A 23,775-nucleotide genomic window follows, 5' to 3' on the forward strand; every position below is an offset into this window, starting at 1 on the left:
CCAGTTCCCCCGCAGACGGTGCATATCCCCACTACAACTTCCCCATGAAGGCGACAGCCGCCAATTTACCAGCAATCGTCACCGTTGACATCCCTTTGTCCATCATTCGCAGCATAAACTGCACCACACCTGCTCGCACTGCCGCCAACGATCGTCCTGCCGCACCGCCCCACCGTCCAGAAATTCCTACCATGCCTGTTCGTACGCCCTCCAGGTAGAAACCGCCACCGATGCTCTTACCAGCTGTACGACCCGGTTTCTCCCACGTGCCACAGACCCAGCGGCACTGGCGTCTTGTGTTCGTCCACCTCTGTGGCTAGCCCATGGAACCTCTGCCACTGTGAACGAGACAAAGCATCTGCAATGTCATGTATCATGCTCCAAACACCTCATAATAAACACCCTCATCAACTTGAGCACCTGCAGGTCCCTGGTCAATGACCTGTACTACCGCCATTTTGTCTACCTTAAAAATCACCCGCTTGTGCGCCACTCTTGCGCCCACACTGTCACTGCCACCACGAGCGGGAAGAGGTCCAAGAAAGCAATGCTCCGTCACCCGCCTTGCCAATGTGGTGGCCATTCCTCTGCACACCACCGCCCCTGCCATCCTCCAATGCCACCATAAGCACCTTCTTGCCCTCCGGCAGGAGTGCTTCCATGGCCACGCCGTCAAGCTCTATGCCCAGAAATGACAGTACTGTACTGGGGCCCTGCGTCTTCTCTGGCGCCAAGGGCACACCCGGGTAACCCATGAGTTCCGTAAAACCATCCAGCTGCTGCTGGCAGCCCGCCGAACCAGGCCGTCCCACCAAGAAGAAGTCATCCAGGTAGTGCGTCACCGTCACCATACCAGTGTGCCAGGAAAAAGCCCACTGCAAAAAGGTACGGAAGCGCTCAAACAAAGCTCACGAGATCGAACACCCCATGGGCAGCGCCTTATCCACAAATATGTCCCGTCAAACTGGATTCCCAACAACTGGTGATCTTCCGGATGCACCGGCAGCAGCCTGAATGCAGACTAAATGTCGCCTTTTGTCAAGAGGGCTCCCACACCCACCGATGCCACCAGCCGCCGTGCCACATCCACGGATGAGTATGACACCGAAGTCAGCTCGATATGTAATCATTTACCGACCTCCCTTCCAGCCACGACAGATGCTGAATCAGGCAAAATTGCCCCGGCTCCTTCTTCGGCACCACACAAGTTCTCCACCCACCGAGCAATCCGAGGACCCTCATACCCCAAACGGAAACCCTCCCGGAACCCCCGGCGCAAAACACCCGCGTCTTCGATCCATGGATAAGACGCTAGGAGGGTCTCCAGCCGCTCCAGCCTAACCGGCGTAAGAGCCTTTTCCCAGCGCCCCTGACCCCCCTTTTCCTCCCCTGCCCCCAGTCTGTGTCCCTGTCACTGTGGACCGCCTCCAACCCCCCAGCAGTGTACCACTGGGTGGCGCTTCCCCCACTTGGAGCACTCATGCCGAAAGTGGCAATACTGTCTGCTATAAGCGTCCTTGTTTTAGTCCCAACATGCTCCGATCGCACTGTTTGTGACAGCCCCCCTTGTCTCACCCCCCATGGGTGGGGCGAGCCTGAAAGGAACGAGGCGCCAGCGGCAAGCCGCTGGCCGTGTAAATGGTCCTACCAAACTTCTCTCCCTCCATCGTCTGGTAGTACAGGTTTGCATCAATCTCACCCCACTTCGCGTCGGGGTCCCCCGCCAATCGCGCCCGAAACTCCTCATCATAGTGCGTCCACGTGTATCCCCCATACGAGACCTGCCCCTCTGGATCACGTCCATGTATTTGAAAATCGCGACCGCCTGCTCTGGGCACTTCTCACAGTGCACTCTGGCGAATATCAAAAACCCCGCAGACCAATTTTCTATGGTCAAAGGCACCTCCGGCCTCTTCACCAATTCCTGCTCCTCCTCGTTCGATCCTTCCTTCGCCGTCAGCTCACGATGTAGGAGGTTCAAAATATCTACATAATCCCCTTTCCAAATTTTCTCCTTGGTGGCCATGGACAGGTGCGCCCCCAGGGGCTTCGTGATGCCCATATATAGGAGCTTACGCACCGGTAAGTCAAGGCTCTCCTTCCCACCGTCACCCCCCTTGGCACCCCCATCCCGCTTATTGGTGCTCGCCCCACCGAGGCCTTCCGCGTCCGGGCCCACCCCCATGTCCTTCACGTACGTCCCTTTATTAAGTCGCACTCCTTCCTCCCCTCCCTTGGCATCAGTGCCCATGGACCTCGTACCCCGGTAGGCCCCACCCGACCCGCTCTCTGCTCCGCCACCTTCCTTACTTGGCGTCAAGGTCGGCATCCGCACCGGATCCCGCCGCCTAACCAGTTCAGCAGGGGGGCCGCCACTCTCTCCAATCTGCTCCTCCTCGGGGCCTGCAATACACTAGGAACAACATTACTCTGTCCCCCCCCTGTCCTGCCCCGCCCCCGCCTCACCTGAATCTCCCCGTCCTCCGTGCTGTACTCGTCATAATCCAGCTGAAGCCCTTCATATCCACATCACGCCAACGGCCGCCCTCCATGGGCTCCAGCCGACTAAGAAACCATCGCAATGGACCGCACACCGCTAGCCCCTCCTCCGGATCGCCCCTAGGGACTCTGGTACATGGAGTTCTTGAGTGGTTCACCCATGTGGGTGCAAGTAGGTACTTGTTGAACTGATGATCTCTAGACCCGATACATGTCCCGGGTTTTTGGATATCGCCCGAGACATGGCTCGGGTTTCGGGATAACTTCCCTCATCAGTAGAGAAAATTGTAAGGGGTGGAAGAGAAGGCCGCCAAACAACCGTCAATGGCCTCGATGCCCGAACCGGCACGCAGGTGCGTCGTCCAGGAGCCAGTCGGCTCAAAGCTCAAGGGAGCCAATTTGTAGAAACCATCGCAATGGACCGCACACCGCTAGCCCCTCCTCCGGATCGCCCCTAGGGACTCTGGTACATGGAGTTCTTGAGTGGTTCACCCATGTGGGTGCAAGTAGGTACTTGTTGAACTGATGATCTCAAGTTCAACAAGTACCTACTTGCACCCACTGGGGTGAACCACTCAAGAACTCCATGTACCAGAGTCCCTAGGGGCGATCCGGAGGAGGGGCTAGCGGTGTGCGGTCCATTGGGATTGTGTCTACAAATTGGCTCCCTTGAGCTTTGAGCCGACGGGCTCCTGGACGACGCACTTGCGTGCCGGTTCGGGCATCGAGGCCTTTGACGGTTGTTTGGCGGCCTTCTCTTCCACCTCTATCTACTTTCTCTACAGATGAGGGAAGTTATCCCGAAACCCGAGCCATGTCTCGGGCGATATCCAAAAACCCGGGACATGTATCGGGTCTAGAGATCATTAGTTCAACAAGCACCTACTTGCACCCACTGGGGTGAACCACTCAAGAACTCCATGTACCAGAGTCCCTAGGGGCGATCCGGAGGAGGGGCTAGCGGTGTGCGGTCCATTGCGATTGTGTCTACAAATTGGCTCCCTTGAGCTTTGAGCCGACGGGCTCCTGGACGACGCACCTGCGTGCCGGTTCGGGCATCGAGGCCTTTGACGGTTGCTTAGCGGCCTTCTCTTCCACCCCTAACTACTTTCTCTACTTATGAGGGAAGTTATCCCGAAACCCGAGCCATGTCTCGGGCGATATCCCAAAACCCGGGACATGTATCGGGTCTAGAGATCATCAGTTCAACAAGTACCTACTTGCACCCACTGGGGTGAACCACTCAAGAACTCCATGTACCAGAGTACCTAGGGGCGATCCGGAGGAGGGGCTAGCGGTGTGCGGTCCATTGCGATTGTGTCTCCAGCCGACTAAGCCCCGCCTTCTCCCTTCAGTTACGCAACAATTCACCTAAAGTCCACACTCTCCCTTCTCCTCTCCTCCGGTTCCATCACGGGGTCCCGATCAGAACTGACGGACCTCCGCCCCCGTCCCCCGGCGGCCGTTTCGACCCTTCGGGGTGGGGCTGGCGGGGACCTACCGCCCTGCCTCTCATGGGCTCTATCGACCGGTCCCTCGTGGGAGCACGACCGCCCGCTTAAAGCAGAGCTGGCCCATCCTCTCGGCGGGTTGGAGCCGGATGCTGCTCTCCCGCACACCTCACCAGCCATTCCTGCGGGGAGAAATAGATGGAGTCCAGCATGCCGAGGTTAATACGACTCCATGGCCCTGTAGAACCCCCCGCTTTCCCCGACGCCCCCCCATGTCCCCCTCCCCATCCCGCTGAATGCCCCCCTCGACGCACCGGAGTGTCCCACCACCACCCCCGCTCCCTACCAGGGCCCGCAACCCCACCCCCTTTTCCCCCTCACTGCCCCCCTCCTCATCCCCGCACTCCAAACCAACACTTCCAATTTCCGCCGCACCGACCCCCCACCCCTTTGATCCCCCTGTGTCCCACCCGATCCCCCCTTCTCGGGCCCCCATCCACCCCAACCTCCCCCACCCTCCATGCGCCCCAATCCCGCTGTGGAAGCCGGCCCGCACCCCAAGGTTCGCCAGTCCAGGTCGGCCCCTGCCCCCTCACCCCCCAATTCCTCACACCCAGACCCCCCGCGCTCGGAACTGCAATCGCTATCATCCACCCCCCTAAGGGACATCGGCCTGATCACCCCCGCAGCACTCCCAACCTCCTTAGCGGCACCCCTAGCACTCACCCCGTCACACCCTCCCATCCTCCCCTCTCCCCCTCCACGTCCAAGCTATCAATTAGGAAAGGGGACACCCCACCAATGTCATCCTATCCAGGGGCCTCCCCCCACCTGTTCACTCTCTCATACATGGGCATCCCCCGTTGGGCCCCGCCCCTCCGCCGAGCAGCCCCCGTCGCCTCCCGCACCGCCACTCCAGCTGCTGTGACTGTGTTTGGATCCCCCCAGCCCCTTCCACAATCGTAATCTGTGGCCACCACAGCCAACTAACACAGGCAAAACACCAAGCCAAGTCACAGGCCACAAAACCCAAACAGAGAAACCAAACAGATAAGCCCCCAGGACACCTACAGCCGGCTGCTGGGTCACTACCACCAAAATGGTGGATAGTTTCCCAAAATGTCTGGCTAAATATGCCACTAGCCCAAAGATAGCCCAAGACCAGCCCAAAAGGAGCCAACAAAGCCCAACCAGCCCAACTGAGGTGCTGGCTGCCCAGATAGCCCAAGACCAGCCCAACCCGCCCAAAAGGATCCCACAAAGCCCAACCAGCCCAGCTGAGGTGCTGGCTGCTCCCCCCCTCCCCCCGGGCCTCCCAAAGCCCTATTGGGGCTTCTCCTGTTGCAACCGATAGGTCCAGCCCTAAAGGTGAGGTGACATTTTTATGGGAGAAGTGTGTGGGAACATGGGCTAGCAGAACATTTCTTATTATCAAATTCATTCCTCTCCATTTTTGGCTCCCAAATGTAAGCCAGTGTGCAAGAAAGAACACATGTTGCAATTTGCCCTCTAAATGACAAGATGTTATTTATTGGTAGCCTTAAATTCAGAGTTAAAAATAACCACTATTCCTAAACTCAATACATTATCCACATTAAAAAAAATACATAGCTTTCCTTTATGCCTATTTTCCAACCATTAGGTTTTACCATATTAATTGTTGTATACTAAGTATGCAATGAAAAACCATTGTAAGCTGCAGCTCAATTGTTGGCTCTGGTTATCATGTGTTTTTGGACAACCAACATACAGTATAACATGCCTGGCCATCGAGGCAGAAAGTTACGTATATAATTTTGGACCCCAATATGCATGCCGCCCTGATGACAAAATCAGAGAATCTCCAAATAATACCTTGTGTATAGATCCACCCTTTAACATCAACGATGTAACAGTGGCCATTAATTCTGTGATGAGGGGAAGAGCACCGGGGCCGGAGGGGGTGCCAGCTGACGTTTCTCTTCATGACAAAACGCGCTGGGGACGGTATATCATGAAACTTGTCAATGCTGTGGCTCAGGGTGCTTCGGTACCGATGTCATGGAAAGGGGCGGTAATAATCCCCGTATATAAAAAGGGTGACAGAACGCAGCCTGGGAATTACAGACCAATCAGTTTGATTGATACTGTACAAAAGGTGATTGGAAAAATGACGCTGGACAAAATATTAGATTGGGTAGAAGGTGAAAATATTTTGTCTTCTTTCCAGGCTGGTTTTCGTAATCTAACTAGCACCATTGACCAGATCTTCTGTTTTACCCTACTCCATTGGAAGGCTGTTTTACTTGGTAAAGGCAGCATTTATGCAGCTTTCATCGACTTACGTGCCGCTTTTGATTTAGTACCACGACTCCAGTTATGGGATGTGTTAAACAAGTTGGGTATGCCACCAGAAATTCTAACTCTGGTGATGAGGCTGCACGAGTCAAATTATGCAAGAATCCAATGGGGCGGGCATGGAAAAGTAACCTCAGAATTCCCTGTAGAGCGCGGTGTGCGCCAAGGTTGTGCTATGGCCCCCACGCTCTTTTCATTATACATTATTGGTGTAGTAGAGCGCATGGCCCTGGAAAGCGTAGATGCCCCTATTTTGGCTGGTGTAAAAACCCCAATTTTAATATTTGCGGACGACACGCTCATTTTATCTAAAACTCCTAGTGGCCTACAGCGTGCTTTGAAGATTTTTGAGGAGTTTTGTGTTGATCATGGGCTGGAAGTTAATGTAGCGAAAACTAAGCTCATGGCATTTAATCCGCATTCTAGTTTTAAAGGAAAGTTTTTTATGAATGGGCAGTGTGTGGAAATGGTGACGGATTTTATTTATTTAGGCATACATGTGGCAAAAGGCAATAAGTGGGGAAAACACATAGAAATGGCGGCTCTAAAACACTGCCAAAATGCAGGAGCAATACATTTAGAGCATAAGAAATCACAGTAACAAAGAAATGCACAAAGTTCCCCTGAGTGTTAGTGTCACTGGAGGATCTCTCTCTCTCTCTCTAGAGTGAAGGTGTATAAAGGCGTCAGGGAAGAGTAGTCCCTTGGCGGAACTAGGGATGCCTCACACAACTTAATGGCTTCATGACAGCTGTCATTTTGCCAGAAGGTTGTCTCGTCTCATCATTGGCTTCCTGCTCCGTCGTCAGGCCGGCGCTGCAATGCCTGACGGGTAGCACAAAGTGCTACACTCTTGTGGAGATCTTTTGTTCCTGGCCGATGATCGAGTGTGTGTGAGGGGCCTTAGTGAAGGAGTGGTGAGCGTGAGGGGGTGTGAGTGTATTAAAAAAGGTTAGTGTAGTCTACTAAGACACCTTTATTCATGTAGCTCACTACCTTGTTAAAAAGAAGTGAAGGGAGGGGTACCGGGACTTGATAACCATTGTAGTTGGTCTCGTTCCACCCTCGCCTTGGGTCAGGTCGACATGTTTCATGCCCTATCGGCAATTCTTCAGGACCTTAGTCGTGCTCATAAACTCGTATTCAGCCCACTGGGGCTAGAAAGTGTGTGGTATACAACCTGGGGGGGCCACTGTCAGGAGCCGGTAGGTATCCTGCAAAGGAGTCCGCCCTAAAAAGGAGGGAAAGGAAGTAAGTCAATAGGTACCCTCCAGTGACGCACATAAGTTGTAGGTCAATGTTGTATGTATAAAGAAAGCGGAGCACAAGACCCCTAGATTGAGGATTTGATTATCATCCAATGGGGTCAGGTGAATCTGCTTAGAGAGAGAGTGTATTGAGAGGTCATCCATACCTTAAATGTTTAAAGGCGATCAGTTACGTCCACATTGGGTATATTGGGTATCTAACAGCCATTCCGTAACTTATGTGTGTATCGGATCATGGTTGTATGTGTTGTAAGTAGTATGTTGACAATTAAGCTCCAAGCATCAGCAGTATGGGACAGCAAGGGTACATGTGGAGCAAACATAAGAAGGGTATTGAATAACGTTCTTACCCTCAATACTTTAATGTCGGTCCTCACAGTCTGTTCTAGTGGGATCTGCACTGTCAGGTCAGTGTCTGCCAAAGAGAAACAAGGGAGTGTTGGGGAAGAAAGAATACAGGTGGATTACCCCTGTGCCAACAACAGATGGTGCTCGCCAAGACATCCCACCCAGCGAGTCTATGACGGAGGCGGGAGTGTCCCGGCAACCGTCCAGGCATCAAGGCACATCACCGCGCCAGCCCAGGACCCAAATCTCGGAGCCACCCCACGGAGGATGTCTTCGAGGTCGAGGGAACCGGGGGTTTATTATTTACATTTTTACCGCCGAATGCTTACTGGCAGTGGCCGCGGTGGCGGCCAGGGGGCCTCAACGGCGCCAGACACCGTTGCCAGACAGACACCGTTGAACCTTGCCAGTTGTTCTACGGACCGAGCGACACGCCGGAGTGCGGATCTAGGTGCTTAGTAGTAAATTCCCCGCGCTACAAAGGTAAGGAGGCAAGAGGGTTTGGTGGTCAGAAAGTTCCGGACCCTAAGAAACCCTATCGGGCGCTGCGGACCACCAAACGTAGCCCTGTTATCTTTCGACTCGGTCGACCGTCCTGGGGTGTCCGTGGAGCAGTCCCCGCTCAAGAGTGGGGCGGGGTCGCGACAGCCGCGGCGTCCTGAGGCCCCCTGGCCGCCACCGCGGCCACTGCCAGTAAGCATTCGGCGGTAAAAATGTAAATAATAAACCCCCGGTTCCCTCCGACCTCGAAGACATCCTCCGTGGGGTGGCTCCGAGATTTGGGTCCTGGGCTGGCGCGGTGATGTGCCTTGATGCCTGGAAGGTTGCCGGGACACTCCCGCCCCCGTCATAGACTCGCTGGGTGGGATGTCTTGGCGAGCACCATCTGTTGTTGGCACAGGGGTAATCCACCTGTATTCTTTCTTCCCCAACACTCCCTTGTTTCTCTTTGGCAGACACTGACCTGACAGTGCAGATCCCACTAGAACAGACTGTGTGGACCGACATTAAAGTATTGAGAGTAAGAACGGTATTCAATACCCTTCTTATGTTTGCTCCACTTGTACCCTTGCTGTCCCATACTGCTGATCGTTGGAGCTTAATTGTCAACATACTACTTACAACACATACAACCATGATCCGATACACACATAAGTTACGGAATGGCTGTTAGATACCCAATATACCCAATGTGGACGTAACTGATCGCCTTTAAACATTTAAGGTATGGATGACCTCTCAATACACTCTCTCTCTAAGCAGATTCACCTGACCCCATTGGATGATAATCAAATCCTCAATCTAGGGGTCTTGTGCTCCGCTTTCTTTATACATACAACATTGACCTACAACTTATGTGCGTCACTGGAGGGTACCTATTGACTTACTTCCTTTCCCTCCTTTTTAGGGCAGACTCCTTTGCAGGATACCTACCGGCTCCTGACAGTGGCCCCCCCAGGTTGTATACCACACACTTTCTAGCCCCAGTGGGCTGAATACGAGTTTATGAGCACGACTAAGGTCCTGAAGAATTGCCGATAGGGCATGAAACATGTCGACCTGACCCAAGGCGAGGGTGGAACGAGACCAACTACAATGGTTATCGAGTCCCGGTACCCCTCCCTTCACTTCTTTTTAACAAGGTAGTGAGCTACACGAATAAAGGTGTCTTAGTAGACTACACTAACCTTTTTTAATACACTCACACCCCCTCACGCTCACCACTCCTTCACTAAGGCCCCTCACACACACTCGATCATCGGCCAGGAACAAAAGATCTCCACAAGAGTGTAGCACTTTGTGCTACCCGTCAGGCATTGCAGCGCCGGCCTGACGACGGAGCAGGAAGCCGATGATGAGACGAGACAACCTTCTGGCAAAATGACAGCTGTCATGAAGCCATTAAGTTGTGTGAGGCATCCCTAGTTCCGCCAAGGGACTACTCTTCCCTGACGCCTTTATACACCTTCACTCTAGAGAGATAGAGAGAGATCCTCCAGTGACACTAACACTCAGGGGAACTTTGTGCATTTCTTTGTTACTGCCCAAGATAGGACGCGTACACTGGACCCCTCTAAATATTGTCCTCTTCGAAATCCCTCCTTGTTGTCATAAGAAATCGCAGACAAAGCCGATAAAGCCAGTTCTCCAAGTGTATGAGGCAAAAGCCCTAAGCTCGGCACTCTACGGTGCCGAGATATGGGGCTACGAAAAACTAACAGCATTAACGCTTGCCGAGAACAAGTTTCTGCGTAATCTTACTGGTCTTCCAAAGAGTACTCCGATGAAGCCATTGAGATATGACCTCGGTAGAAAGGCTATAGCAGATATGGCCAGATTGCGTCCTATTTTATATTGGCGCCGGCTTTGGGTAACCCCTGAGCTTGCTCACTACGCCCAAGGATTTATGGATGTTATTAAAACTGATGAATTCCATAAGATAATGTGGCTAAAGGAACTCTCCAGGACTCTGGTGGGACTGGGTATGCAGGGGCTGTGGGAAAATCCAGAGGCAGTTCCATTTCCAACCAAAGACATTTTAAAAGAAAAGTATTGGGAATTGGTTGCGTATCGCGCCTGGAACAGCGTTGATCCCTTGACCATGGAAGGTTGCTTCTTGGAGGTTAAACATACACCCAGTCTAGAGTTATATTGGGATGTTATTACAAAACCTGGGGACAGGAAGCTCTATTTTCAGCTTAGAGTAGGATCATTTACCTTTAAGATCGCTGACCGGCAGATGGGCCAGGGGTAATAGCAACATTTGCCCGGCTTGTTTAACTGAAAAGGAGACCATTGCCCATTTTCTTTTTGTCTGTCCTACCTATACAATCCCTAGACGAGTCTGGCTAAATGCTATGTGCATATCGCTAGGCACTAGAGATAGTGCGGTGGCATTACGATTAATTTGCACTAGCACTTTACCGGTTATCTCGGTAGCGGTTGCCAAATATCTGGGGTGGGCTTGGGCCATCGGAAAAAATTATGCTGTGATTAACTAGTTTATTCTCGATGCTCATATGAAATTATCAATTATAAATGTATCTAGGTGTTGATAATGTTAGAGATTCCCCTGATGGGCCTTTGCCAGTATCAACTGCGATAATATGAATTTGGTGTCTGTCTTTTTTAATTGTGCCCCATTACCGATCATTGTATATTTTACTGAATTGTCGATAAAGTGCTGTCAAAACGCTTTTTTATTCTCTTTCTGCTCCTTTAAAAAAAATTCTATATGATGATAAATCATTTTGTAACTGTAACAGAAAGTGTTTTAGACATTGTTAATGTTAATGCATTCATAATAATATTGGATTGTTCATTTTTTATTTTGCTTTTATGAGTTTTTTGCTCGAATAAAGCTAATTTGACTGACTGACAATAATGTTTAACTAGTTCTATTTTTTCCTACTTGTTTTCATTATTTTTAGATTTCAACAATTTGATTTTTTGAGAAAAACCTCAAGAGTGGTACACAAACAACCCCTTGCTTAATTTAGCCTAATTTGCAGAGATGTATAGGTTTCCATGTTAACCCATGGGTTTCACATCTGTTTTGCGGACAAAAAAAATATGAAAAATCGACTACCACTTAGAAAAAAATGCAAACGCTATGGTAAAAAAAAGATTTCTTTTTTTTATAAATCTGTGTTATCCAGAAAGCTGGGAAGTGGATGATTTTAGTACAGCAAACCTTTGGTTTACTTCTAGTGTTAGGAAGAAAAGGAAAAACGTACTTTCTTGCACAGCACTTTTTTCCATTTAAAAATACAAAAACAAAATTGTACTACAATTTGTCTATTTACTTTGCGCCTTCTAGGGGAATTCACAAACCATGGATTATTTTGGAATCCCCCACATATGGGGGTAAAAGAGGAAGCTAGTTTGGCCTGGATACCTTTGTGGTAAAAAGAAATATGAAGGACTAAGCGAAAAGTGCTCCAAATATCAAAAAAAGGTTCAGCACCGGAGGGGAGTGGGGAAAGCCTCAGTAGTTAAGGGGTTAACTGCTATTATTGGTTATATTTGTACTGGAAAATGGTGAGGGTGAAGAAGGACCGAAAAGTTAGGGAAAGATAGAAGGAGATATAAATGAAGGAGTCAGGAAAAGAAAGAAAGTAAGAGAGGCGGCAAAAAAAGGCAAAGTGCGAAAGAGTGCACAAAAAAGAGCGTGAAAAATTAGGGAAAATGCACATCTGTATTTAAAACGCGCTTGAGAGCTGCAATGTTATCTAAAAGGAGCTGCTATTCAGCTCAGAGCACTCCTTGTTGGACTATGAACTTCCTCTATTTACATCGAATCCAGTTACTTATTCATAAATTCACTTCCATTTTTAACCACTGTGGTGTGGGCTTCCCTGGGATCTCAGATTATACTTCCTCTTCTCTGTGTTAGTAGTGTTTTGACATGTTAAGTGCTAGTTTTATTGTCCTGGTATTTTACAACATATCTCCGTGTTTCTCCTAAGGCGCGTTGTGAGATCCGCCTGAGAGGAGAGGGTACAACATGCAGTCAAAACAATAGAACAAAGCCAAGCAGAAAATCTGCGCTGCGGAGTTCAAAATCTGCTTTGTTGTTTGAAAGTCAGAGCAGGCTTGCTGATGGTGCGGATTCTCGCATCTCCTCTGGTTGGCATGTGATACCTGCATTGCTAGCTTCAATATACATGCACTACCATGAACATGGTTGCCCTGGATGTTACAAATGCAAAAACAACAATTGATGGACAGAATGCAGAACAATGTCATACATTCACCCCAGTACAGAGATCGGGGCCTAAATCCATCGTTTTTTTGCTCACCATGCCATTCCAGTTTGAACCTAGCCATATGCAAATCAGTCTTGACCCTGTGCCCCATGGGAACAGTCCAGCCCGAACTGCCAAGCCAGGTCCTCCCTGGACTGGAAACAAGCATCCTAGGACCGGTTTCGGGCTTTCAGCCCTCTTCAGCCAGGATAGCTTGTGTGTTTTGCTGCCCTGGATTTTAGCCATGGGAATGTCTTCGCCCACTCAATTTGAGATTGTCACCAGGCCCGCTTCACAGCTTTCGCAATTGTTTTGTGTACATTAAGGGCTTGGGGTGTGATCAGGTTGCTCTCTATTAAAACGAGGGCAAGAGCAACATACGTCCCAAGCACTCAGGATGGGCCCTCTCTGGAGTCTCCTCGGCCACTACACCAGGATCAATGCTAGCTGAAGACATCTTTGTATCCTCATTCAAGGCAACTATGATCTGGCGCCCAAGCCATAATCTACAGGAGCTAGATGAGCAGACCAGTGACTCGCACTGTGTTAACTCAGGCACACCAGCTGCTACCTCTGTGTAAGAGCTCTGCAGTACTTACAATTTAATAAATCGGACTAATGTTCTTTTAAAAGTTAAGTGGTGCTTGAGCTTCTGCGGGCTTGTGAAGCTGGTGGTTAATATCTGTGATCATGAATTGTTTATTAGCACGATGCCACCTTTGGTATTTAAATATGATTGCTAAAAATATGTTAAATGGTGCGCCGTGGAGGGGGGGAGGGGTCAGATGTTGCATCTTATGATGTTCTGCATTATCTCTGGAAGTCAAATGGTTTATGAGGTCCCTTCCATCACTGTCACTTTCGCAAGCACAATCAAGCAATGAAGACGAGGGAAGCATCTAAATATAGGAAATTGCACCCATGTGAGAAACGAAAAAAACTAAAAAGTACTTAAAACTGCTGCATTTGAACTATGGCTTGGCTGTTACTCAATATTGGTGACTGCTGTAATTTCTAGAGTAATGCTCTTTGTCTATCATATAAGGCCCAACATCTTCGTTTAGTATCAATCATTTGCATGACTTACATCATCTATTTCCTTTCTAAAGCACTCTAACATATTTCGGTCCCTCTCTCATAAACAGTTCATTTGTTTGATAGTGCTGCTCATACCAGTGTAGGGTGTCAGTGCATGTTACATCAGACACACATTATATCAACACAATGACAATTTCGTGGGTACTCTAGTCTAGTAAATGTTATTCGTGGCACATCTCCCCTGACAACAGCTGATGTGTTTAATAGGTAGTTCATCCATCATGCAAGCAATAGTGTGGGATGAAATTGAAGTGATTTGCAGTGTACACAAGCATTTCGTCTGGTGTACTGCAAGAAATCGAGCACACATATGAAATTAGAATCTGGGGTACCAGGCCAGCATGATATATGAAATTGAAAATATCCCGCAGTGTCACCTGTGACCTTAGTACTAACACAGAGTTATATAGCAATGGGGTAACCCGATAGGCCACTGGACTCAGGTAAAGTGTGGCACACAAGTTAGTGTCACAGTGGAGAACAGTCAAACCACATATAAATAAGGAAAAGATCCTTGTTATCTAATAAAAAAATCAGACATCACCATTTAATTGTACCCAAAATGATTGTGATTTTATTTCATCACAAAACCGGAGTTAATCAAATTATAAGGCACAACGTATTTCACGGATAAACTATTTTTTTGAGAAGACAGTTTCACAAAGGGTGGGGTGGAAAGTGCATGGGAGGGATTTGTGATAGTGATGTGAAAAGGGAAGGTAGTGCGCATATATACATCAGCAATTAATATTTACAACCTGTAAAGCCAGACGACCAGCACATATATGACAAATCATAACATAATTGATGCAGATATCAAATCTTTGTCATCCCTGTTTGACTATACAACAAAACACTGTCAACGTTTCGACCCCTATAAAGAACAGGAAACTTTGCGCCTTGGGAGTGGGGTCTTCATCAGGACTGAGGTGAATGTAAATGGGAGGCAAGATCACTCAGGCTGAAGATATGGAAGGTGGGCCTCATGCGCTCTCAGAATATTCACAGGTGTTCGTGGGTTAGATTACAAAGAGCACGGGAATTCATGTAAGAATTGCAAAAGCAGTTCTCAAAAACAGTAACTGGAGTTTAAACACACACACATTCAATACATACTCACTTTTATTGAACTCATCCAGCTTTTTGACAGCATCATCTCGCTCCTGCTTGAGTCTGTCATACTGTATTAGGAAATAAGAAGGAAAAACTCAATGAATTGAGGAAAGCACAGTATACTATCCATTTAATCAATTCACACCAGTAACAGACTAGGTGATTTATAGAAAGTGTGAAAAAACATTAATATCCGTTGGGGTTGAAAGCTGAGAAACTTATTTTTTAAGTAACTCACCAAGGATTACGGGAACACTATTTGACTTCTTAGCTAGAATGGGATTTTGGACTACAGGAAAATAAATAAAATACAACAAAATAACAGACTGTGCAATTTTACCGGTTCCTCTATTCATTTGTCTTTCTCTGAGTAGGTAGGGAATGATCACAATATATAGAAATATCATCATCATCAAAAAAACTTTATTTCGGCCAAAAATGGCCATAAAAGCACATATAAAAAATACTACATAACAGGTGATTAAACGCAGAGGTAAAAAAAGAGCAGCATTGCATTCATAGCATTATGATAACCATTGCCCTCAGAGAGACACCAACTAGCACAATAAAGACATGTTTTGTGGTCATAGTCCATCTCAATTTGACTTTCTGACCCCCCCCCCCCAGCCCCACATTGATGTTTAAGTGAGACATAATAAAGTGCTTATGCATCCTACGGCTCAATTGTCCCATTACCATGTTGTTGTTTAAATGAAGAAGTCATAAAGTGCTTGTGCATCATATAAAAAATCAGTGAACTAATAAAGTGCTTTTACATCACACAGTGAATTTTGAAAATGATTACATTACCTAGATAGTTGATTTGCTTAAAAATGCTTGTGTGTAGATAGAGGGTAGCCATGTTCTAATCTATCGATAGTAACTAATCATACAGAAAAAAAATGGACAGTTGGTTATTTGAACATTGTGGTTAATTCTTGAAGGAATTGTAAAATGGCTAAATATAATTTAAATATATCGAAATATAGATGGGCAACAGTTAATTAAAACACTTTTTTTTTACTGAGGGTCTCAGAGTTGCATCAAATGGAAAACTAGAGCTTTGTTGTCAGTCAGAATTCCGTAATTCATTTTAACCCAACTATAATTTTATGCTATGTATGACCCCAAAATGATCTGCTCCGCTTTCATTAGCTACACAGTGGCAGAGGAGTAATGAGAGCAGCCATACATAATGTGACCTCTTCTCCCTGCTCTAAATGTGAAAATATACTTTACCTGCCATCTTTAACCAACCTTCACCACCTTCCATGCCTTTTTTACAACCTCTTGCTGCTGTTTTTTTTGCTTTCAGTTAAAGCGGACAGGCATCACTGCACTGAAAGTCTATCAGAGAGCCCTACCTGGCTAGCCTGGAAGGCCTTTAAGACAGAGCAAGAGTGGGCAATTTGTTGGCCTCAACTGTTGCTAAGACAACAGTGAATTATCAGATTTAGAACCTGATGCAAACAATATAGGCATCCAAGGGAAGGTATGCATAACAAAAGAATAATTGTTCAGGCTTTAGCATTTGTTTATGCGTACATCTGTAAATATGAATGTATAAATGATCACTCTCAGAATTGTGCATTTTACTTATTTGTCCGCCCTTTTACCCATAAGGCACATACAGGTTATTCTGTAGAAAAGAACAAGTTACTTAGTTCGTGTTGCCAAGGGTCGCACCAGAAAATTACGGTCACACACACAGCAGTGCCGCATGAAGTAAGAATGAGGCACCACTACAAAGAGCCACAGCAAGGCTGCACGGAACTCTTAGATCTGCTGCAGGGTGGCAGACGGCCCCAGAAACTTGGGTGATGCCAAAACCAGTTGTAGGACCGGCTGACTCCAGGAGTGTGATCTAGATCCATGCCCCTGGCTCAGGCAAATGCGAGTGAAAAGATGGAGCGGAGTCTTGCTTAGATTTATTCTCTGATGCTTCTTTTTAGACCTACTAGCTGTTTTGGAATGCGAAGAACAGCCACTTCAGCGATGCCTACAGAGGGACCGAATCTTGGACTAGAACCGTAACTAAGAGCAGTCTCTGTTAGGAGCAGGGCTCGAGTCGGGGTACAACGCGGGTGGACGGCATCCCCCCACTTATTTTACCGGGGGGATGCCGTCCCCCCTGCCAAATAGCTGGATTTCACTCTTTGACCTCTCTGGGATGAGGAGATTGGAGCTCACAGCACGCTGCTCACGCGCGGACTTCTCAGATGCAATCGCATATAAGGGGTGAACGAGGGGAGGCAATGAGCCAGATGATGCAAGCCACCTTTCGTGACGTCACTTCCTATCGTGACGTCCCTTCCGGTGACAGTGTCCCCCCACTTCTTTTTTTAGGACTTGTGCCCTGGTTAGGAGTCTTCTTATACATGGCGATTCAATTTATAAGGAGCTCACGGCACTCACTAGGATTGAGACAAAAGATCTAGTCTCTACTGAGATGTGCGAATCTATCGCCGATCACTTCGTTAATAAAGTGGAGCAGATATACGTGTCTTTTCAGCAGGGCTCAACCGAAGAAGTATCGGCCAGGGACACTGACCCTAGGCTTACCAAGAAGGTATGGCTTAACCACTTGGATGCTAAGGCCTATTTGATCGTTGCCATGTAATTTCCATTGAAATGAATGGCATTTCAATGACGAGCTGAGCTCGTCATGAGCGTCGAAGGAGTTAATGAATTTACGGTGCCCCCGAGGGAGGAATTGATAAAGCTAATCATGAGCATCCAGTCAGGATCCCCTACGGATGTTGCCCCTCCTAAAATTCTTAGGAACCTTGCCCATCTCCTAGGGAACCACATAGGCAATATGGCCTTCCTCTCCTTCCAAGAACGTCAGGTGCCTGACGAATGGAAACTTGCACAGGTAGTCCCGATTAAAAAGAAGACTAACATGAGTATCTTTCATTTGCTTAATCTCCGGCCCATTTCCTTGTTACAATTCTGTGCCAAAGTGGTGGAAAAAATGGTTAATAACCAGTTGGTTAAATTTGTGGAGGATAGCCATCTTTTACACGCCTCCCAATCTGGTTTTAGGGCAACGTATTCTACGGAAACTGCCCTCCTCTTTTCCACTGAATTGCTTTGCCAGAAAGTGGATGAAGGACAGACTGCCGCCCTGATTTTGCTGGACTTGAGTGCGGCATTTGATACTGTATCACACTCCAAACTTCTTGCCCGTCTGAGCGAGATAGGAGTTGCCGGGATGGCGCACGAATGGATGGCTTCATTCCTGGCAGATAGAAAATTCCAGATTCACTGTTCCCCCTTTAAATCTTCTCCCCGAACTTTGAAACAAGGGGTTCCGCAGGGTTCCATTCTCAGACCTGTGCTGTTTAATTTGTATATGGAACCCCTGGCCAGGTTGGTGGAGTCTTATGGGGTGGATATCGTATCGTATGCAGACGATACGCAACTGGTGGTTACTCTATCTGGTTACTCTATCTCACAACCCGGTTGAGACAGCAGATAATTTTTCTGCTTGTCTTGTGGCACTGGCAGCTTGGATGAAGCACAATTGCCTCCGCCTGAACGGGAATAAGACTGACCTTCTTGTGATTGGTCCCTCTCCTTCGATCTGGACTACAGCTTGGTGGCCCGCTGAACTGGGTCCCACGCCCTCCCCTTCTGATACTGTGAAGAACTTGGGTGTTCTTTTGGATTCCAATCTCTCTTACTACCAACACGTAGGCAAGATGGCGGGGAGGTGCTATGGTATACTGAAGGTCCTGCGTAAAATCTTGGATCTTCTGCCTATTACAGTAAGGAAAACATTAATCCATGCCCTGGTTACGTCCCATTTGGATTATGGGAATGCACTGCTCTGTGGCCTCAGTAAAAAGGGTCTAACCCAGTTGCAGTGCATCCAAAATGCGGCGGCCAGGCTTGTACTAAAGCTGCCAAGGAAGTCTTCGGGAAAACGGGCGTTACAGATCTTGCACTGGCTCCCCATGCGGGAACGCATCCGGTTCAAGGCCATGTGCATTAGTCATCGTATTGCACATGACAAGGGCCCGACCTACCTCCATAGGATGTTAACCATATATCGTCCTAATCGCCTCTTGAGATCTATGGGCAGTATGCAGTTTTCGATACCCCGCATTTATAAAGCATGAATGGGTGGGCGTTCCTTCAGGTTTCTGGCAAGCAAATATTGGAACGAACTCCCTATTGAATTGCGGATGGAACCGTCGGAAATCAGGTTCCGGCAGAAATTGAAGACCTACCTGTTCCCTGAAGATTAGTATTCATTCAGGGTTTCTTCTGCCCTTTTCCCTTTGCTGTGGTTTTGTTTTCTGTTGGAGTGGTGTTGATATGCATCCTAGCGCGGAGACGCACTGTTCTTAGTGTATTCAGGCGCTTAATAAATGTTTTTATTATTATTATTATTATTACAAAGTTTTTCCTCGTGGTGCAGGATGGGCATCAGATTCATCGATGCACAATCACTGCAGGCTGTGGATCCATGGCTCAACCGTAGACACCACAGGCACATCTGATGGGGTTCGGTCTCAGACATTTCCTTGAAACAGTCCATACAGGGCTTAAAACTCATAGTTTGGCAGGGGGCAATCAACCCTTGCACTCTGAATAATTTTGTAGAAATATTGATGAAAGGTCTCTGAGAGATGAAAGGAAACTCCGGCTCCGGTCAGGAGGTACGGAAAGAAAGGAACTGACGTCAGCACACTGAAGTGGAGCCTATATAGGCTACGCATGTCATTTATGAAGCAGAACTGTGTCTTTGTGGAACCGCATGGCGCCACCTTCTGGTGCGCAGCAGTACTGCTGAAAAGTTTCCTGATCTAGTCTGACGCCTGGGGAATATTTAAAGGTGAGGAATTTGCGGCTACAAGTCTCTATCAGAATTCAGATTTTAGTTGAGAGTGGAGCATGAAGGTTGACACTCTATTGGGATATATTTTTGTAAAAGGAAGATTGCCTGTGAGGTACTTTACCAAATACTATTACCTCGTTTTTGGCTGCCAACATCTGAAACCCAGAATTCAGGAAAGAAAAGTGTAAATATACATTTGAAAGTGTGGCAAATAACATGACTGAAGTAAAAAGCAATAGAAAAGCACCACTCCTATTATCTCAAAAGTCTTCCAAAGGACAAGTTACCTACCTTTAGTAAAGATCTTTCTGGGGGATACTCGTATCTAATCACAGATTCCTCACCTTAAGAATATACTGAGGTGCCAGATTAGATACAGAAAATTAGCCGATCAATGTTTAATGAACACCAATAGGTAACACCACGTGGCTCTGCAGTGGCTCTGGTCTACCCTGGAATTGATGGAGAAGAGCCACTTATAAGTGCCATTTCTCCCTCATACCAGTGTGACGCAGAACACTATGAAACACCTGCAGATGACCACATGCCAAAAGGTAACTCAAATGCTAATTATGATGTCCAGCAGTCCACTCCACAGAACAAGGAGGTGGGAGGACAGTGAGAAATCTACAAGCAGAATATCAACCAGAAAGACCGTTATCAAAGGTAAGAAACTTGCTCTCCTGATGGATCCTTCTAACCGCAGATTTCGAACTTCATGAATAGATACCATAGCAGTGCCTCCCAAAGGTGGAGGGTTAGAAGAATTGACTCAAGTTCAAGTTCAAAACATAAGTTTATTTAGACCATTTAGTCCTTAAACCACAACTCATACATTGTCATTTAAAAATATTTACACATTATAAAATCGCATTCCTAACGTTAAAATCATATTAACCTAAAAACTTAACTCCTAACAATTAAAAAAAAAACAGTAATATTTCATTTTAAATTGCAATACGCTTTTCTGCACTTAACCCTCTAATGACGTGGGGAACTTAAATACACCCTGCATATATTTCCTAATGGCTATCACGATATCTAGATTTTCCATATCAGCAAGAAGCTCCCATGCTTGCAAGCGTGTCTTCATACTTTAAAAGGTTCTGGCGAAGAAATAATTTACATAAATTAAAAAAATTTAGACAATCCAATAAAATGTGTAGAATGTTACATTTCATCCCCATCCTACACATGCATTTACCATCAGGTTGCATTAGGCCGGATTTTATTGCACTATTTGTTACCGTCAGATTAAAACCAGTTCTTAGCCTAAGGACTTCCATTCTTAACCCTCGATTTGGTAATATGTCTAGGTAAGGATAGCTTATGTCTTTCTCCCAGCTATTGCTCATAAATCTTACTGAGTCTTTCCTAATCAAATACTCCCGGTCTATTGCTCTAGACAATCCTTTTCCCAGCATTTTAAGTACGTTCTTTATTACATTGATTTGTAATGTCTTCGGATCTATTTTCACCTGCAGGTGGTCACAAATGGCCTGAAGTTTACTTCATGTGGTTTTAGCCCATTTTAGCTCAATAACTTGAATATCTTTCATACACCATTGAGATACCTTAGTGACCTCCCCAAGACCCAAACGATTCTAAAATCGGAGTAAACTTTGTTGCACCTGAACATTCCACGCAGTCAGGTCCAATTCCAGTCTAATTGCCTGAAAAATTGCCGAACTTGGGAAGGACAATAAAGATTTTAAATATTTCCCTTCTTCTTTATCCCAGGAGCTTTTCCCATCAATACAAAAAATGTATGAACCGTATTGAAGTTGCGGGGGAATCATTGCTTTAAAGGCCGTCAATAGGGGGTTATGGGACATATCTCCATAGCTGAGGTTAAATCTTTTCAGCCCACATACCGCCAGATGTGCTTTTATTTTCTGTGCCTCAAGGTGCCTACCCCACTTCAAAACATTTGTAAACCATATTCCAAGATATTTTTATTCATTTACAATTTCTAGTTTAGATTGGCCCAAGTACCAATTACACTTCGTATTCCTCTTGCCGAAGCACAGAATTTCTGTTTTGTCCATGTTAACTGTGAATCGTTTTGCCGTACAGTAAGCGCTGAAAGTATTCAGCTTTCTTTGTAGACCCACCTCGGTTTGGTCCAATATTACTAGAACGTCGGCATACAGCAAACAGGACAAATGCCTACTATTTACTTTTGGGCTTGCGCCTCTTGCAGACCCCAAAGTAGGGGGCAGGTCTGCTAGGAATATGGCAAAAAGTAGCGGAGCCAAAACACAACCTTGCCTAAGCCCATTATTTATCGCTATTTCAGGTGTTAGGCCGCCAGATGTATCTTTTATTACTTGTGCCCAATTATAACTATGTAGCTCCTGAATTACCATCAGAAGGTCAGCTGGAACCACATAGTTTCTCATGGTCCCCCACAAACACTCCCTATCCACCAAGTCAAATGCTGCGCGAAATTCCACGAAACAGCAATACAACTTGCCCTGCAGCTCCATGGACTTCCACGCGATAGCCCACTAGGCAAAGCAGTGGTCAATAGTAGAGTGACCTTCCTTGAAGCCTCCCTGTTCTATTGGGACTATCGACCGCCGTTCCACCCACTCCTTTAATCTACCAAGGATTATTTTTGAGAAAACCTTTTCTCCAATGTTCAGCAAGTTAATTAACCTGTAGTTCCTATCTCCTTTTTTATGTAATGGTCTAATTATTGACCCTCTCCAGGATTTAGGGATACAACCTGAGTCTAAAATGGCCATGAACATGTGCGATAGGAAACCAGCCCACCAATCTTTTTGAGTTTAATTAGGATGGCTGGAAGGTTATCTGGTCCTGCTGCACGAGATAAATTCAGCTTCTTGATTGTTTCTTTTACTTTCTCTATATTGAAAGCCGGTTTTAACTCTTCTACGGAGACAGTCCAAATCGATTTTTCCTTATTTATTTCCAGGTTCCTATTGGCTTTGTATAAATTATCCATGTAGTTTACCCAAGCCGCCTCTTTCACAACACAGCTCATATTTCCTGGTGTCCTTCCTGCGGCCTCCTGTATCAACCTCCAGAACCCTTTTATGTTTTTTGTTTCTAGTAGGTTTTCCCAACATTTTTCTTTAAACATCCTTTTCTGCTTTCTTACTAAGGATTTATATACTTTCTTCAAGTTGAGCAGGATCTCTAAGTTTTCAACTTCATAGCGTATCCTCTGCCTCCGCTCTATTTTCTGAATGGCCCTTTTTTAATTCTTGCAGGCAAGATTAAACCACCTTGGTTGCCTACCTTGGCTACGTTGTTCTTTTACCTTAGCCTGTTTCTTATAGTTTAAATGCACTCTGAGGCATTGTACCGCCTGTACTATTTTGTCCACGTACCATATTACCTGCTGTCCTTCAACACTATCCTTCGTTAGGTTTTGTTGAAATCTTACTAATTTCTCAACATATTCTTCCGTCAGTTTTGTAGTCAGGTGCTTCAGATATTCCACATTTTGGGGGATCACTCTCTCACATGGACTTGTAGACCCCCTTAAACATTTGTAATACAAAGCATTACGGTCACTATCCGTGCGCTTGATTATCCAGAACTTTTTTACCATTACATAGTTCCAAGCCTGAACAAAAAGATAGTCTATAGGGCACTGTTGATTACCTACTCTAAAAGTTCGGGTTGCTGGGCGGTCTGGGTCCAACCTGTTATTTAAGCATATTAATCCTGTAGAACCCAGAAACTTCCCTAATGCTTCATCCTGATTGGTAGTTACACACATGGAAAATTTTGCTGACCTTATATTGTAAGAGCTAAAAATTTCCTCGAACCACTGGTCTATCTTTTCATAATTTAGTTTGTGATTAAAATCGCCCCTCATCACCATTACCTCTGTTCCATACATTTCAGTTAAATTAATTATATAATTTTTGAAAAGCCCCATTTCTGTATCATATTCTTTTTGAGAGCTCTATTTAATATATACATTTATGAGGATCAGATTCTCCTCTTTCCCTTCGCAACTCGAACGGAATACCTTACAAACCAACAACCATTTACATGATGTGCTGATTAACTTAACCTTTTTCGCTAGC

At 46.5% G+C, this 23,775-nt stretch overlaps 1 protein-coding gene across 1 annotated transcript in view; it reads right to left on the minus strand.

Moving 5' to 3' along the window:
* Positions 1–23,775, minus strand: part of SHTN1 (shootin 1) — a 711,155-nt gene that overhangs the window by 519,543 nt on the left and 167,837 nt on the right. The window contains exon 3 of the mRNA XM_078643901.1: positions 14,870–14,930. Within this exon, the coding sequence (XP_078500027.1) occupies positions 14,870–14,930 (61 nt within the window). The remainder of the gene's footprint in view (positions 1–14,869; positions 14,931–23,775) is intronic.

The sequence above is a fragment of the Lissotriton helveticus genome, chromosome 5_1, assembly GCF_964261635.1.
Source record: "Lissotriton helveticus chromosome 5_1, aLisHel1.1, whole genome shotgun sequence".
In the NCBI taxonomy this organism is placed as follows: domain Eukaryota; kingdom Metazoa; phylum Chordata; class Amphibia; order Caudata; family Salamandridae; genus Lissotriton; species Lissotriton helveticus.